Source organism: Neopelma chrysocephalum, unplaced genomic scaffold (genome assembly GCF_003984885.1).
Source record: "Neopelma chrysocephalum unplaced genomic scaffold, ASM398488v2 Primary Assembly neopelma1_347, whole genome shotgun sequence".
NCBI classification, from domain to species: Eukaryota; Metazoa; Chordata; class Aves; order Passeriformes; family Pipridae; genus Neopelma; species Neopelma chrysocephalum.
The window spans coordinates 3,451,382-3,468,795 of NW_020898011.1; the positions used below are offsets into that span (position 1 = coordinate 3,451,382).

General features: G+C 43.5%; 1 protein-coding gene and 1 long non-coding RNA gene across 5 annotated transcripts in view; one reads left to right on the forward strand and one right to left on the reverse strand.

Moving 5' to 3' along the window:
* Positions 1-2,793, reverse strand: part of INPP5F (inositol polyphosphate-5-phosphatase F) — a 43,022-nt gene extending 40,229 nt beyond the window's left edge. Inside the window, exon 1 of one of the 2 annotated variants that reach the window (XM_027705627.1) lies at positions 2,566-2,793. In XM_027705627.1, coding sequence (XP_027561428.1) covers positions 2,566-2,662 — 97 coding nt within the window. In that variant the 5' untranslated portion in view covers positions 2,663-2,793. Of the gene's footprint in view, positions 1-1,854; positions 1,988-2,565 lie in introns of those variants that run through there. The other variant, XM_027705625.1, reaches the window with a different exon arrangement.
* Positions 2,794-3,258: 465 nt separating this feature from the next.
* LOC113978579 lies at positions 3,259-16,572 on the forward strand. Of its 3 annotated transcripts, XR_003537614.1 has the most exons (4): positions 3,259-3,730; positions 9,330-9,439; positions 14,111-14,730; positions 15,416-16,572. It is a non-coding gene; the product is annotated as an uncharacterized LOC113978579 (long non-coding RNA). The 3 variants fall into 3 exon arrangements; XR_003537615.1 differs by lacking the exons at positions 14,111-14,730; positions 15,416-16,572 and adding an exon at positions 10,507-10,666; XR_003537616.1 differs by lacking the exons at positions 14,111-14,730; positions 15,416-16,572 and adding an exon at positions 10,555-10,666.
* The last annotated feature ends 842 nt before the right edge of the window (positions 16,573-17,414 follow it).

The following is a 17,414-nucleotide window of genomic DNA, read 5'->3' on the forward strand; positions in this document are numbered from 1 at the left end:
CCTTAAAAATCCAGGATGCCAAAGTGATTAATGGATTTCCTGCAGGTGACTCATTAGTGCTTTCATTTTAGAGAATAAAAAAAAAACCCAGAAACATCTTGTAAACACAAGCAGACATCCTTCAAACTAGGGCCAACCTCAGGCTTTGCTTATGGCAAATATTTAACAAGATTTTTTGCCTTTTTTTTTTATTCAAGCTGTTATCTCCACGATACAAAGAGGTCCGAAATACAGCTTTTAAGATTAGCAAATTTCTAAACATGCCTTTATAGTTGAGGGAGGAGAGTATTCTAAAGCTTAGCACCAGCTCTTTAGACTCAGACCTACCATATAAAGCAATATTTTGCAAGGTTTACCAGTATTATCTATTTCAATCCGTGAATGTGCAACGATTAATTCAGAGCAGCCTCCGTGGGACAGAATAAAACCAAGGCCTCCAACAACAAGCAGAGACACATAGTTAGATCACAGCCTTTTGACAGATTATTAAACACGTCAGCGAACACAAATTATGACTTTGTTTGTTTTTTTTAACATGGCAGTGACTCATCACACAGAAATCCATTTGCTCATTTCCGGACAGTGGCCTCGATTATAAATGTAATAAAACCGTAAATTTGAGGATGTGCAGCTTTGTCTCAATACCAGAAAGAGCTATTGATCCAAGAAATACTTCCTGTAAGGGAACTGTTTCTTTCTTGGTTTTACATTTAACGTACTAAGGGATTTCATCTCCTAAAGTCTGCTGTCAAGAAGATGCTCCGCAGACAGGGTTGGAGAAACTAAACTACAAACACGTTGGAATGAGAAAGGTGACTAACAATCAAGAGTTTCAAGCAGACCAAGAGACTCCAATATCACATTACCTTTCATTAATCTGCAGGTCACACACAAGAGGGATCACATGTGAACTGGCTGAAAATGGAGAGGCAGGCTGAGGGCAAAATGCTGCTGAGCAGCACAGACAAACTGCTGGGCACTGGCAAAGCCTCCGGGAAGTCAATGGACACCAAGGAAAAATAAACAAACACAGCAATGGCTGCGTGAAAACAAGGGATTGATGCTGTTAAAGCATTGGAACACCAGTCTCCAGAACTGCAGCTCATTAGTAAGAGATTTTATGCCTATGCAGATAACTACAGCTATCACAAACCTAAACCTGAGGGGTTGGGGGTTTTTGCACCCTGTGAGAGCATGTATTTCATTGACCAGCAGTGCTTTTTGGTAGCTTAGCATCAAGTATTTTGTAAGATCCCTTAGCAATCAAAGTACTGCTGGGTTAGTGAAGCTGATGGACTAGAATTAGTCATGCTAACTTGACACACACTGTAATTTTGTCTAAGAGACACAAACAAACACATCGCATTGACAAGACACAACTCAAGGATGAAAACATAACATGAGAAAGTGCAATATGAAAAACAGTTCTTTGGGAAAACACAGATAACAATGGCATTTGACGTTTACCTATAAATTTGTCCAGCCTTTTTAGAAAAGCTCACAAAGTACTGCACTCAGACAACCAACCTGGCCACATGCACACTCAGCAACCGCTTTTGGCATAGCATAGATCCCAATTTTAGAAAGCTGTGAGTAACATCTGTGCAACCTGCCACACGTTTGGTGAAACCCACAGCTATTTAGAGCACCTTTGACACAGAAGCAGGGTCAGTGTGATCCTTTACATCAAAGCTACCTATGAGAATCACGGAGTCATACAGTGGTTGGGGTTGGAAGGGACCTTAAAGATCATCTTGTTCCAGCCCCATGCCAGGGGCAGGGAGCCCACATTACTCAAAGCAAGACAGTTTCTAAGGGTGGTATTTCATTTTATGGACACCTTCACTGACCGACCTCCCGGGCAGGACAGGATAACCACCACTGTTTCAAAATTCCCATTAACACAACTCCAGCTCAATTTTTGTTCACATTGCTGTCTCTTCAGCCTGATATTAATACGGAGAGTGGGCATTGTAATTGTCATCACACAGCCACTAAAAAATACAGAAGCACTTCAGAAATCACAGACTGGCAGGGGTTGGAACGGACCTTAACGATCACCGAGCCCCAACCCAGCGGAGCCACCTGTTCGGTTCCTCCCGGTAGAGGCGACCAGGGGGCACATTGGCTCACAGACGCAATTCCCATCCACCGGGAGCATCCCTTATGTAAGGCTATCACCACCCCAGACACGGCCCTTCGCGCCCGCCGATGCTCCCCCGAGGACGGGACCAGACACCGGGACCGATCGGGGTCACACCCGCAGCGGAGCCGGGCAGGGGCAGCGCCGCTTCATTTCGGGGAGAAACCAACACATGGAGAGGTGCGTGACAGGCGGGACCACCGGGACACGCTCCGGGACACGCTCCGGGACACGCTCCGGGACACGCGTGACCCGCCGCGGCTCCCGCAGCCCGGGGGCACCCGCGGCCGGTCCCGCGAGCTCCGGGGCGACGGCACCGCCCTCCGAAGGGGTCCCGGGCCGGCCCGCCCCGCTCCCCGCGCGGGCGGCGGGCGCGGCCCCGGGGGTCTGTCCGTCTGTCTGTCTGTCTGTCTGTCTCTCACCGGCTCTGAGCTGCAGGCTGCCGTCCCTCCGGCTGCACCACAGCGCGCGCTCCCCGCTCTGCAGGATGTAGTGGTCCTTGGCTTGGAACAGCTCCATCCTCGCGCGGATCCCGCCGGCGGGGAAAGGGAAGGGAAGGGAAGGGAAGGGCAGGAGGGAGCGAGGAAGGGGAGCGCGCGGGGCCGTCCCGCCGCTCCCGCCGCCGCCGCCGCCGCCGCGCGCGCCCCCGGGGCGGAAGGGGGAGAACGGGAACGGGAATGGCCGCTGCGGGGCGCGGGCGCGCGCGCTGCCTCCGCCGGCGCGAGCGCGGGCTCCGCTCCGGCCCCGCCCCCCGCACGTGACGGCGCGCGGCCCCGCCCGCCCGCGCGCGCTTAAAGGGGCCGCGCCGGGGGAGGCGGGGCTTGGGAGGGGCGGGGCCGGGCGCGCGCTCCTGTCAGCCAGGTACCCTCAGCTCCATCTCCCCTCAGCCCACTCCCCTTACCCATCTCACTCAGCCCCATCTCCCCTCAGCTCCATCTCCCCTCAGCCCAGTCCCCTCACCCATCTCCCCTCACCTCCATCTCCCCTCACCCATCTCCTCTCAGCTCCATCTCCCCTCAGCCCACTCCCCTCAACCCATTCCCCGCAGCCAATTCCCCTCAGCCCCACCTCCTCTCAGCCCACTCCCCTCACTCATCTCCCTTCAGCTCCATCTCCCCTCAGCCCACTCCACTTTCCTATCTCCTCTCAGCTCCATCTCCTCTCATCCCACTCTCCTCAGCCCCATCTCCCCTCATCCCACTCCCCTCAGCCCCATCTCCCCTCAGCTTTTCCCATGGCGGAGCGACTGTAACTATTGGTGGAAACAGGCAGGAGTTAATACGCTGGGTGACTAGGAAAGGAAATCTCAGGACCGTAGCACAGGACTCATTTTCATTTTAGATGTTTATGCAGAAGGCAGCACCTCCTGGTACAAAGGCAAGCCGTTCCCTCTGTCCCCTCTCCAGGCAACACTGGGAAACGCACCAGCAAACTTGTCCCTGCTCCAGTCCCTTCCCAGCCTTACTGAGGGCTCGTCCACAGGCTCCCAGAGCTTCTGTTTGATTACAGGAGCTGAAGTTCCACTCTCTGCAAAACTGAGGTAGGAATGGACACGAACAAAAAGCATCCCGTCCTGCATCCAGGGAGGTGAGTGACAGAGCCGCTGTGCTGGCATCCCAGGGATGGGCTGCTGGGGAGGCTTCAACTCACAAATAAAAAACAGTTACCAATTATTATTAAACCACCCACAGTAGTAAAACAGCACTACTTTCAAACCACTCTTTGAAAATGTTGTTTTCTCTCTCATACAACATTTCTCCATTAATGTATTACTCATATAAGTTATGCTGCAAGACATGTGACTAAAGGACATTAAGAAATGAGAAATCTCCTTACGGAATGTTAACATCCAAGACCCAGGAAGGAGCTTGATTTTGGAAGGTTCTGAGCAGGCAGTCTAGAAAAACACTTAAGTGCATGCATAACTTTAAATATATAAATTAAATATGTTTGATGGGACATTAATATCTTTTAAGATGAGCATGTGCTCCAGAACTTTTCTGGTTTAAAGACTCAATGGGTCAAAACACACCCCTTTATTTTTGTTCCCATCTCTTTAGTCTGCACTATCATTCACTAAATATTTATCACTTGCAATATCATCTCTATTCTGGTTGTGTTTCCCAAGCAGTTCAGTGTTGCAGTGCAATGTGCAGGGTTGCCATTAAAATGCTTGCAGGGATTTCAAGGACAGACTTTGTTTTGCCCTTGATTGTGCTTTGATCAGGGCTTCCCCCCCCCTTGGGTTTTCTTTTTTCATTCAGTGTGTTTTCCATAGATTCACAGCTGGGTGCTGGTTTTGTGAGCCTGTCAGCACAGGGGGAAAAAACTGGGAAATGAATTTTGCATTTTTGCAATTCACTGTCACCGGCTAATGAGCGGTGAGGAAATGCGTAGGCTGACAATTAGTCAAGCTGTCTCAGTATTACCTGATTGCCCTCAGCTTGATGTCAAGTTTAAATGATGATTAATGGGAAGAGGTGGGATTTAGCAACACTCCATACTTGGAAGTACAATTAATTGGATGGATTGGACGAATACCCAACTCTTCCTGAGATGCAGGACACCAGTTTTGGAAATGACGCTGTAGAGAGTGTGAGGAACTTTATTTCTACATGCCTGTGATTAAGAAGTCGTGGAACTATTTTTTGTTTGTTTGGCTTTCGTGCTCCTGGTAGCTGCCATCACACATCAGAAAAATCTTGGGTCATCTCTTTTTGATGCTGTAGTAACTGTAGAAGTCTTTCTTCTTACCCTTCATACACCTTGTCAGTTTTTAATCTAACTGTGCTTTGCTACTATGATGCAAGAAGGGCTCTTGAGTTACTTTCCTCTTCTGAAATACTTTTTTGAAAAGGCTTTTGTGTGCTTTTTAGAGGCGTTATGTTATGCATTAAATACACCTCTGAAAAGCCTGGCTTTGAGAAGGAACCTCCTCAGAACAAAAGTCTCCTGATTGGCAATACAGCAGATAAAAGAGGTTTCTTTGGGACAGCCAGCAGTGGCCACTAGAACATTTCTGAAGTACCTGCAAATGTACTTTCAATATTAAATACTCTGGAAAATACTTGTGTGTTGTGTTTTATAACAGAAAAACACAAAACTACTGGCATGAACATTAGCTTTTGGCATGAAAATGAAAACTCTCTCAAAACCAGGGAAAGCAGATCAGCACAAGAATTTTTGCCTGAATATATTTTTAGCTTTCTTTCCACTGAAATAACTGTTTCATATGGCAGCTGTAGCTATCTCTAAAGGAAGAGCTGCTCTGGTATTTCCTCCTTCCCCATGAAAATCTCTTACTTGCAATGGGAATATTCCATTTCACTGGGCACTAGGAAAACAATAACCTTTTCCCTTCAAAGCCATGTGTACGTGGTTAATATCTGCAATATGGACAATGTATTGATTTCCCTCTGTTGCACTTGCTGTTAAGAGCAAATCAATGGGACCATTTTCAAAAGGTAAATGAGAATGTTCTGACTGCCTGTGATTCTTTTATTCTACATTTACAAATTGCACTTTGCAGGCTACCAAGCCAGTGCCCATGAAGAGATTCCTTACTGTGCTGTTGGTCTGCCTTCATCAGTTAAAATATATTTATACTATACCAAGGCCACATTGAATTCAGAATTTTTCCAAGGCTGTTCTTCATTGTTTTAAAATTCACATCTAATTTAAAACAATTTTGTCCTGTTGGTGATTCTACAGTTCTCAGCTCTGTGTCTTGAGAGCGGAGGAGAATAAATTTAATGAAAAATGGGATGGAAATCCATTAGCAACTCATTGAAGATATATTCAGTAAAATAAGATTTAAAAACAGCCTGATGGTTTTATTACCCTTTGGAAGAGCTTGCCTGACTTTCTTTACTCTTAATTTGGGTTGGTTTTTTTAAGAGCAAAATAGTTCACGTTCAAACAACCCAAACTTTTGCCTTTAGAAAAGACGAACAGTAAAATTTCTGGATCACTGGAATTTAATGTCATTTAAGAAAAAAAAAGATTTTTAAAAGTGGAGGTTTTTTTCTGATACCATTTAACCAATTTGAATCAATTTTGGAAGTTGCTTTACTTTCCCTGGGGTTTTTTTCTATTTTAATATTATAGAAACAAAGAACATTGTTATCTTTCTGATGTTACCAGGATTCACTGGATTTAGTTTTCCCTCAAGATTTATCGTACTTTCTGTTTCTATTTCTGAATATGACTACTCAGTTTCTTAGTATTGCAGCAATTAGGTGGTAAAATAGCAAAAATAGCAAAATATCTGTGTTCCATTCTTTGCATAAGTAACTTCCTGTGCTGTGAATGCAGCTCAGACCAAGCATCAAATGGGGCTTGAAGAACAGCAAGAGTTGCCAAGTACTGAAGTGTTATACATTCCTTTTTGTCACTTTTCACTGGTTTTGGCTGTCAGAGGAGAAGGAAATGTATTAGTTATTCAGTGCAAAAATCTGTCAGTTTTAAGTGATGGAAATAAATGCAGGAAAAGTGTTTTTTTAAAAAACCGCTTTCCTCTTGCTCCACGTTCTCCTGGCACTTATTGCTGTATACAATATTTATGAATTATTAGGCATCATTTACATTAGTGCCATGCCTGGGAACTCTAGTCATGGATAAGGACCCCCACTGTGCCAGGCACTGTGCAAAGCCACAGCAGTTCAGATTCCAGAGATTTAGAACCAGTACAAAAGTCAAAGTCAACAACAGAATGAGATGTTTAAGGGATGGAACATAAGACAACAAGATATTTTTGATCAGCTTGGAAGCCAGTGGTCTCAGCATTCCAGAGTTTAAGCATTACCACATTGTGATGGAAAACATACTTTAGTACTCCATTCAGTTAGTAAAGCTTTAATACAAGTTACGTATATTAATCATGCTGGTTGACTTCATTCTCTATATTGTTTTTAAACATTCTCTCTATGTGTTTTTAAAACAGCACATGTACCTGTATAGCTGCAGCAAAAGCCTATGCAATAAATTAACTCGGGGTCAAATCCTCCTTTCCTTACCCCAGAAATTGTTCCAGAAGGAACTTTTCAGAGTAAGGTTTGACATGCTGTGACATTCAGCCACAATACTGCTAAAACCAGCTTAAATAATCCTTTCCTCCTCCCCAGCTGTGTGTTTCTATTCCTGTACCAGGCCAGCACTGGATAGCCACAAGCACTTGTGCAGCATATTGTGAACTGAATTTGCAGATGCAGAATAACCTACTAAAACACTGTTTATGAAACTGGACATCAGATCACAGTAATTGTAGCAACAGTGCACTTACCTGGTCCTTATTGAACAGAAAGAGCTGAATTCTTGGGGTCAGGACTTATTTTGGTGCCACTCACTCTGAGTTGCCAAGCAGAATCTGATCATGTCTATGTTACAAATCCACTAAAGCCAACCTTGCCTACACTAGGAATCAGTGCTGTAGAATAGGAAAGGATTTGGAGAAGTAAACAGCTGGCACTGAGGATCCAGCTTCTCAACTATCCACATTCCAGGGGCTTTATTTAAGATTAGATCTAGTTCTGTCCTACAGACCCCATAGCAACTGGAGCACACCAGAGGCAGTCCTGCAGTGCTTCTCCTGGTTTTTGTTTCAGCTGTAAGGAATGCAATTCGTGTCAGAGCAGCAGAGCCCTGTGGTGACACTCAGAGGTTGCCATCCAAAGGAGCTTGTCCAGTGGCTCTTCCCAAAAGAGCTGGAACAGTAACTGATCTTCTGTAGCCTTGCTGTATCTCACCCAGATTCACCACCACAGGGCTGATGGCTGAAGAGGTGATTGTTTTTAACACTGCCAGTGAAGTTATTCAGTCAGACAGAGCCATAATAAAACCTCAGTGACACACCTACCCAAGGGTCTGTAGCAGAACTCATGTTTGCAGAACCTCAGCCTCCAAGTAACACTACATTTACACTGCACACACACCTCAGTACTTAAGAGAGGAGTAGGGATGTGTGACATTTGAAGAGTGACACTGAACCCTTCCCTCCCCAGAGCAGAATCTCTAGCTGCTAGGCAATAATTTAGGTCAAAAAGCACTTATCGGCTTTTCCTTCATCTGTGGCATGTGGATAAAAAAGTCCTGTATAGATCTTGCAGTCCTCAAGCTCTTGATGCTCAGTTTAGTACTCCACCGGTAATTAGAGTTCTTATGACTCTCAAAGGGCTAAACCAGAAGATTAAAAGAACTTTATTTTCCTGTGAGATTATGTGTTCTATACTTGAGTAACTGGAATAGATGATCATTGCTATATGCAGGCTAAAAGTGTTTATTGCTGGCTTTGCATTTCTTGGGCAATGATATGTAGGTCATTGTAAAACCCAGGGAAGGAAGATAGACATGAAACTGAAGAGGACTGAAAATCTGAGTCCTTGTCCTTGAATAAATAACAAGGTCTCTGTACCTCCCTTTTACATAAAGGTAGCATTTGTTCCCTACTGTGCAGAAGTGTTAGAGCCTGACTACATTGACAAGTGTAAAATGTTCTAAACTGCCATAGTGAGAGAGTTTGCATTCATATTTATATGCAGATAAAGGAAAGCAAGTTCTATCTTTTCTGGAAATAATAATAAAATAAAATTTATATACAATCATACCTCAGACAAATCAGGGGAGTTCTGTACTGTTGTTGGAGTCAGTCAGGTTTTACATTTGTGGAGGGAAATGCCAGTGAGAAGCAAGATTGGAGTGGATCAAGGTGGAATCAGAGCTGTGTGTAACACCTGGCAACATGCCTTCACTTTGTTTGACATTTTAATTATATTTCAACATCTATCTCTTTATCTATCTATCTATCTATCTATTTGAACCATTTAATACTGCATTTCTATAACAGCTTTATACCCTAGCTGCATGACTATGTGTGATAAATCAGAGAGCTATAACACTATGACAGCTCTGAGTTATGTAGCTACATGGATGACTCAGCTTTGCCAGATGTTTCTGAGAAAAGGTCGAAGCCATCCCTAAAAAAAAAATTTAAAATATCCTAGAAACTACATATAAATAGTCCATTACCTCTTTTGGGGAAGGCACACGAAGAATTGCAAGGCACCATTTCATTTCTGAAGGTAACCTAAGCCTGCCATGTACACCATTCCAGCAGATAGGGTGTAGGAGGGAAGAGATCTCTCTCTGAGTAATTATTGAAGGCAAAAATGACAAGCATGTGTTGTTGCAGGAGATTACAGTGTGTCATCAGTCCAGCAGGACCAGGTGGAGGTGTGATAACCCTGGAGAAGTGACTACAGATCTTTGAAAACAACCAGAGGACAAGCAAATCCCCAGAAAGTAGGAAAAGTATTTGGGCTTCTGATTTATTGTTGTTTTCTGATGACTGTGAAACCAGTGGGAGGTTATGGCTTTATACATATTGAGGAATCTGTGCCACCATCCTGACCTTCACAAAGGCACAGAAGGAAGGCTCACACAATTTTAGGTCAGTCAGAACCTTTTCCTAAATGAAAAAAAAGAAAGAACAGAAAAAATACTTGAAGTGTGTACTTTCAAGTATGAGCAAGTGTTAAGAAGCAGTTAACATAAAAAATGTGAGATTGAATCAACATCCTTTCTTTTTTATGACAGAAATCCTGGGCAACAGTGTGCATTTGCACTCAATATGACCTTTGATCCTGTTCTTTGTGATTTTCCCATAAATATCTAAGGAAATACAGCCCAGCTATGACACCTCCACAGTCCCAATAATTGGCAATTTTCTCCTGTAGAGTGGTTACTAATGGTTAGTGCACGAGTTTGGTAATATCCTATATCTTTATCAATGGCCCAATAATGCAATAACAAGGGTACACAGTAAATTTATCAGGCTGGAAGGGTCAGAAAGCCCACTGGGTATTGGGATTCCATTATGAGATTATTGTGGCAAGTTGAATAAATTATCTGAAACAAATGAAATATCTGGCAAGAGAAAAATATCCAAGAGCAATATAAATACAAACACAGGCACAGTTGGTTAACCAGGAGTTCTGGGGTAATCCTAGATCATAAATTGATCAAGAAATCAGTAACAAAAAGGTTAAAAAACATCCAGTGTACAATGAATGCATAGGAACACTGTACGTAAGACCTGTGCTGTAATCCTTTTACTGTGCTATGAGTCAGACCTCAGTGGGAACACTGTATTCAGCCTGATACAATCATTTCAAGAATTATCAACAGAAAACAGGCCAAAGGAAAGCAAGGGTAATCTGAATTTTAGAAGCTGTGATATGTGATTTGAAGAATTAGGATTCTCTATACTAGTTTCTCATGGGAAACAGGAACAGTCTTGAAATACATAAGAATTGCTGGAAAGAGGACAGGAATAACTGGTTTCTTTGTCCACTGTCACTGAATCACAGAATGGTGGAGGTTGAAAGGTGCTCGTGGTTCACCCCCTCTGCTCACAGTGGGATCAGAGAGAGAAGGCTGCCCAAGTTCATGCCCAGAGTGGTTTGAGTATCGCCAAAGACTGTGATTCCACAGCTGCTCTGGGCAACCTGTGCCAATGTTGGACCACTTTCACACTGAAAAAAAATAAATCTTAACTTTAAATGTAATTTCCTGTATTTCAGTTTGTGCCCATTTCCTCTTATTCTTTCACTGGACACTCCTGAGAAGAGTCTGGCCCCATCCTCTTTTCTTCCTATCATCAAGTATTTACACACATTGAAAAGATCCTCCCTGAGTCTTTTTGAGGCTAAACAAGCCCAGGTCTTATCCCAGAAAACACAAGGAATAGTAAGCATAACCACAGGAAGAATTAGTTAGACAGAAACAAAGCCTTTGGATAAATAAGCATGGGAATAGACTGCTTAGTGACATTGGCTGGGCAATATCCACCACTAGAGTTTAAGAACAGGTTAGGCAGGAACGAGGGAATGTCATCTCTTCCTAATCTCAACCTATGATGATTTGTTGCAATCTTATTTTCTTGACTCTCAGTCTGTTTGCCCATCTCCACATTTCCTGGACCTTCTTTTCATCCATCCTCCACTCCGTCTTTCTTGTCTCCTGCCTGTACCTCTCAAGGAGTAGTAGAAGCTTCTGCCAAGGTGTAGGAACAGCACAGAGCTGCCAATACTTGCCAGCTACAAGGAATTGCAGCACTCATCCTACTTAAGCCTCTTTGCTTTCTGTGCCACTTCCAGTTGGGTTCTGAGTCTCCACAATGACAGTGTGAGTGTCATGTCCTGTGTGCAGCTCTTGTGGGGTTATTTAATTTGAACTTGCCTCATTATAAATAATGTGCCAATTGGGCTTAAAAATCCAGATCCACCTGAGAAATGGTAGGATTTTCACATTTTAGGCCAGTGGACTCTAGCACTCCCTTAAGGCTGTAGATGCTTCATCACAAAGTTTGGGCCACAGCCTCCCAATTTATTGTTTTAATGAAGAAAAGGAAGCCTCCTTCATAAGGGTTTTTTGCCATTTACCAATGTTTTTTTACTAGGCAGCTGTTGTAAGCAATGTAAGGAAAAAGGTTGACACAGAGAACAGCCAAAAAAGAGGAGAAAGGCTGACATTCCATTTTCCCCCTCAGCCATCCTTACCTCTTCACAGGATCAGCAGCACTGAATGTGCCAAAAAAAACCCTTCCCAAAAAATGAGAAAACAAATGAGCAAGTCCCCAAATAACTTCCCTGCTCAACTAAAAGAGTTTGAAATGAGGTTTCTGAGACCAACCGGTGCATTACGCATGCAATTGTTCTGTTTGGCTGATTTGATTTGCCTCAAGCTGGAATGTTAATTACAGAGAAAAAGATAAACACAGACTCTAGTTAAATTTGCTAACAATCTTAAAAATAGATGCTACTGCCCTACTCTTAATCAAACACAGCATCCAAAGGCAAAGGCAATTTAACACTAACAAAACCAACTCTGGTCACAGATTTGATTCTCAGTTGGAGTATGTAATTTGAAGTGTCAGTTTTGTTTAATGTATTTGGATTCAGTTTATAAAAGATAAAATAAAAAATACATCCTACCACGGCTGTATAATGCTTAGGGGAAAAGGATTTGGGAAGCACTGGGAATCAATACCTTTATATTATACTACTGACACTGCAATTAATTCAGTTTGTAAACTGAAATAGTAGGCATGTGATCTATACCCACATATTTTATGACTGGAAACACTTTGGAATAATGCAATTAAAATACTTCCTAAGTACACAGAGGAGCGTGCAAAGTTCCCTGAGATGGAAATTAGGTGAAAAATAATCCCAAACAATTGTGATAACAGGATTAATTTGTGTGGACAGTACTCCATCATGCACAGACCAATTTTTACCCTATGCTTTACATATCCTCTTCACACAGTCCAGTTTGCTCAAGAGAAGGCTGCATCAGCTATCACACCAAAAAGGTTGGAGCAATCTTTAGAGTCAGGCTGTTGTGGCTCCTTGGTAGCTTTTGCTGGTGACATGAGTCACTTTGAATTTGCAACCACTGCAACTCAGGGAAAAAGTGGCTTATACAAATTCTGACCTGGGCTGGCTTGGACAAACAGCTCCCTTGACAAAAGAGGGGTTTACTGAATAATTCATTGTGATATTAACATCTTGTTCCTTTAAGATGGGTCTTTCAGAAATTGAAGTGTAGAGGGATCAGAAAGGACCTCTGGAGATCTTTAGTCCAACCTTCCACTTCAAGGGGCACTTTGCTAAACAGCAGGGTTGAAATTTTGTATTTTTCTGGTCCTCAGAAACCTCACATAGAGCTTCCCAGGGCTGTAGGAGGAAAAATCACTGATACACCGTGCTGGCACTACCTAAATCTCACTCGTATTTTGCAGTTTGGAGGTTTTGAGGGGTTCAGCCATATAAGAACCCCTGCACCCAGCTGAAAATGATGCTTATGTGCCATACGACCAATATGACATCACCTGCTCTGGGCAGGAGTGCCAGGCAGTGAGTGTGGCTGCTCTCTGTGCTGCTCTCAGGTGGGATTTTCCCATTCCCTATCCATGTTTTCCTACAAACCCGCAGCCTTTGGCGCCATCCGCGGGGCGCTGCTGCCCTCTGCTGGCCGCCAGCCCTTCTGACGTCACCGGGCTGTGACGTCACACCCGGAGCTGCGGAGCGCCCGTGACCGGCCGGGATGAGCCATCGGTGCCCGGCCGGGATGGGCCGTCGGTGACCGGCCGGGATGGGCCGTCGGTGCCCGCCCGGGATGGGCCATCGGGCCCGATCTGGCACCTGTGTCAGCTGGCCCTGAGAAAGGCAACTTTGTCACGGTATAAAATGACCCAGTGTGTGCTGGCTTTAATAATTATGCTGTAATTGCCCATTTTCTTGAGGCACCTGTGCGGAATCATAGAATCAGCAAGGTTGGAAGAGACCTTTAAGATCAAGTCCAACTGTCAACCCAGCACTAAACCACATCACCCAGCTCCTCTTGAACCTGTCTAGGGAGTGCCCCACCACCTCCCTGAGCAACACATTCCAGTGCCTGAGCACCCTGACAGTGAAAAATTTTTCTGGTATCTAATCTGAATCTCCTCTGTCTCAAAAACTGTATGATTTATACTAAATTGCCATTCACTGGCACTGTGAGTTCTTCCACTGAGTGGGTTTTGCCTTTATCGGAGCATTATTTAGCAAATCAAGTTAGTTAGGAACAAGTTTCTTAGCTCAAGCCCAAGTAATTTCAGGGGCTTAGATTTTAAATTGGACAGAGCTTGGTTTTGCCAAGATGTGCCTTCTGCACATGACCTGCTTGAGTCACACTAGAAATGTCCATTTGAACTGATACAAAAATCAAGTCTTTTCTTCCTCTGTCGTTTACATAAATGTCCTCAGGTTCTTTAGGCAGCAAAGAGATTGATGGATTAGGATTGTTGGTAAAGTTAAGCTTTGGAATGAGGATTAGAGTTGTGGTTATGGAATAAAGAGGTGCAGAGATGAGCCAGTGGCTTTCTTTGGGTTTTATAAACTGTAAAACTGGCTCTTATGCCTGTGCCAGGGGATTACTGTCTTCATGTAGATCCTGGAGTGGAAATGTTCATTGGTTTTATATGAAGCTTGAGAGTGTCATGTACAAGTAGAATTCTACAAAACCCAGTTTGGAAGCCAAATCTCAAAGTGTCCTGGCTCTTAAAATACTGGATGTGTCAATGTTTGTTATAACTAGAACATCAGGAACCCAAGGCCTCCAACACCCTGCAAACCTGCATTAACCTGACACCTTTTACAAGCTTTGAAAAGAAATCACAGGAATGCAGGCACATCCCAGAGCCTGCCACCACAGCAGGAAAGCACCCTGCCAACGTGTTTACTCACTGCTGGGATGAGCTCACCCAAGATGAGAAAGTTCCCTTAACCATTACAGGAAACCATTTTCCATCACGGTCCTTTGGGTGTTTAACAAACACCGCAGGAGGAAGCTCTGCCCTCGGGAACTGCCGAGAACACCGAGGGCCCCTGATGGTGGTGCAGGGGACAGCAGTGCCCAGCTGTGCCCCCTCCTGCCAGGGCACTGTAAATCACTGTGGGAGCAACACACGGCTGGAGGGGAGGTGAGACACCTCCTGCCCTGGTTCTCTTGTCCTGGAACGTCCCTTAGACTGCATTTGCCTGGGCTGTGTTTCTTAACTCACCTCTGTGCTCCGTGCTTGGTTCTGTGGAGCTGGGGCTTCCCTAGATCACTGCGGGAATTCTCCAAAACTGCCAGCTGATGAAGAATTCCTGCAGGATGAAAGTTTCCAATGTGGAGTAGCCTCAGGTCTCTGATTTCCACCTGGGGGCCACCAGCTGATGCCTATTAGGAGCTGAGAAAAAAACCTCCGGAGCAGTTAATTGAGGACGAGATAAGAAAAGGGTTTAAATCTGTTACAAGACACGTGTCCCTTCCGTGCCTGAGATGTTGCAATTTATAAAACTGCCCCAGCAATCCAAAGTTTGGCCATCCCATAGCTTTTGCCCTGGCCCACCCCCTGGGAATTGGGTCTGGAGGCTTTTCTTCATCATTCTTCTTCAGAGCACAAAGGGTACACAGTCACCTAGTTTCTGACCATGTTCTGCGGTTCAGGCCAAGATATGAGTGTTCTCTAAACAGCATAGGCCTTGCCTTGACAAAAGACTAAACATTTTCTACTGTAATTCAGGGGTAGGGTTGATATGGGGAACACAGAATGGGGTGATGGGGTAGGGGAATGTGTAAACTACTGTGCTAAAGAGTGAGGGATATAATATAGCTACTTCTAAAATCTACTTCTACTATAATTACTTATAAAAGTTAGAAAAATCAAAAAACTGAAAGGGTCTTAAGGCATCAGTCACAGCTGCCTTCTCACTGCAAGCACCACAGCAGGGATGTGTGGGCACAGGGAGCTGTTGTGGTCACACTGTAAAGCAGAGGCAGAGGTGGAACTTGCCCCAGTGATGCAGAGAGCCAGTTCCTCAGCTCTATCAAATCCCCATCCTGGAATTGCACAGCCATAGATTGTTTCTCAGTGTAGTCGAGCACCAACTATTTAAGGCAGGGATTCCCTATGCATGTAATTGTATGTTATATAATAAGAGTTATGTGTCTAATTGTTACTGGGAAAAAAAGAAGTATAGGAATAATAATTGCTATGATTCCTGCCTTCCCTAGTAGTGCCTGTTTTCCTTGAAGTAATCAGGGACTTGTTGCTAGGTAGTTAATATTAAAGGTACCTTAAATATTTTAATGTGTCTATGCCAGCTGTTTCTAGGCAGCAATATTTGTTTATGATATTGTTATCCAACCCTACCTTATATCCTTTATTCAGTGTAATCTAATATATCCATACAGTTACATTGCAGTCCTGATACTTTTTTATTCACAGAATAGCTTACTGAAGTAACTACTGTTAAGAATTATAAAATACCTCTAATGTACAAGATTTAATCTTAGTCAAGGTGCATTGGTAGCCACCAGTTCAAATATTTGAAACTGAATTAAATACTTAAATAACACAATTTGAAATTTGGTAGTGCTTCTGTGCACTTTCAGCATCAGCAGATGCTTACAGAATTCCAAAGTTTTAAAGTAAATTATATGATTTCAGTCAAATGCCTAATTAAGGGTATGTGTCATCATTTCATCAGTCCTTTGGAAGTAAAACTTGCTGTATTCTTGGCCATTGGGCAACATTGCTTTAGGTTTTCCTTGGTTTAATCTCATTTTTATTAAAAAAAAAAAATAGAAAAACTCGCCTGGTTTAAAAATTATGGCTCTTACTAACAGATTGTACACTCTGAACTGTGCACTTGGAGAGGTGAGAGACTGCTGATGACTCCTGTTCTTTGCCACAGATCTACATGGGCTGTGGAAAACACATTATCTGCCTGCCAACCCCGTGGGAAATGAGGGAGGGAATTATTCCAGACACTGCTCATTTCTGCAAATGGAAGGAGCTGAGCTTTCCTGACAAGACAGGAGTGGATGGGAACTCAAAGTTCACCAAAAGATGAAAAGCAATAAATCAGGGCTTCAAGTAACCCATGTAGATGATTTTGCAAATCTTCTCTGTTCACTGGCAGGGGCTGCAGAAACACAGCAAAGCCAAGCTCAGATCCACACCCCTTTGTTGCTAAATTCAGGGTATTTCTTTTAGTGTTTCAAAACTCAGATAAACCCCCATTTTTAAAAATCATTTTCTATTTGTGAAGGCAGCTGAACAGCCCTGCAGACAGATCATCTGTACACCAAGTATATATAATAGAAGCAGTAATACTTCAAAGTTTATTACAGTTTCTTGCCTGCTCACCTCATTCCTAGAATAAGTACCATATTTCATTAGGAGAAGCTAATTATTTTCATCTCTATCTCCAGCTTTTTTATCAAGACTTCCAACAATGTTATCCAGTAGTGCAAACTCCACTCTGTATTTATTGTGAACACGTCAGAGAACATTGCACATTCCTTGAATAGATGTCAAATGTAAAGAAGTGGAGATAAAGAGCCCCATATTCCATGTTTAATTCTGACACATGAAGTGTCTCCACAGCTCAGTGCCCTTTGGAACTATTTCCTGAAACACATGTGGCAAATGCACTTTTCTCCTTATAATCTGAAATGTAACATTAAATCCTCCACTTCTGCTTGCATCAGTTTGCTGGGGCAAGGACATATGGAAACTAAAGCTGGGCCTGTTCCTTTGGTGTAGATTTCCAGCTTCTGGAGACAGCAGTGCAAATTCTAGTAGAAATTCCAGTAGGAAACAACTGAACTAGCCTCTTTGTTTTTTAAAATTGCTGATTTATAAATTCTGGAAAGGTATTTGACTGAGAATTGGTATGTT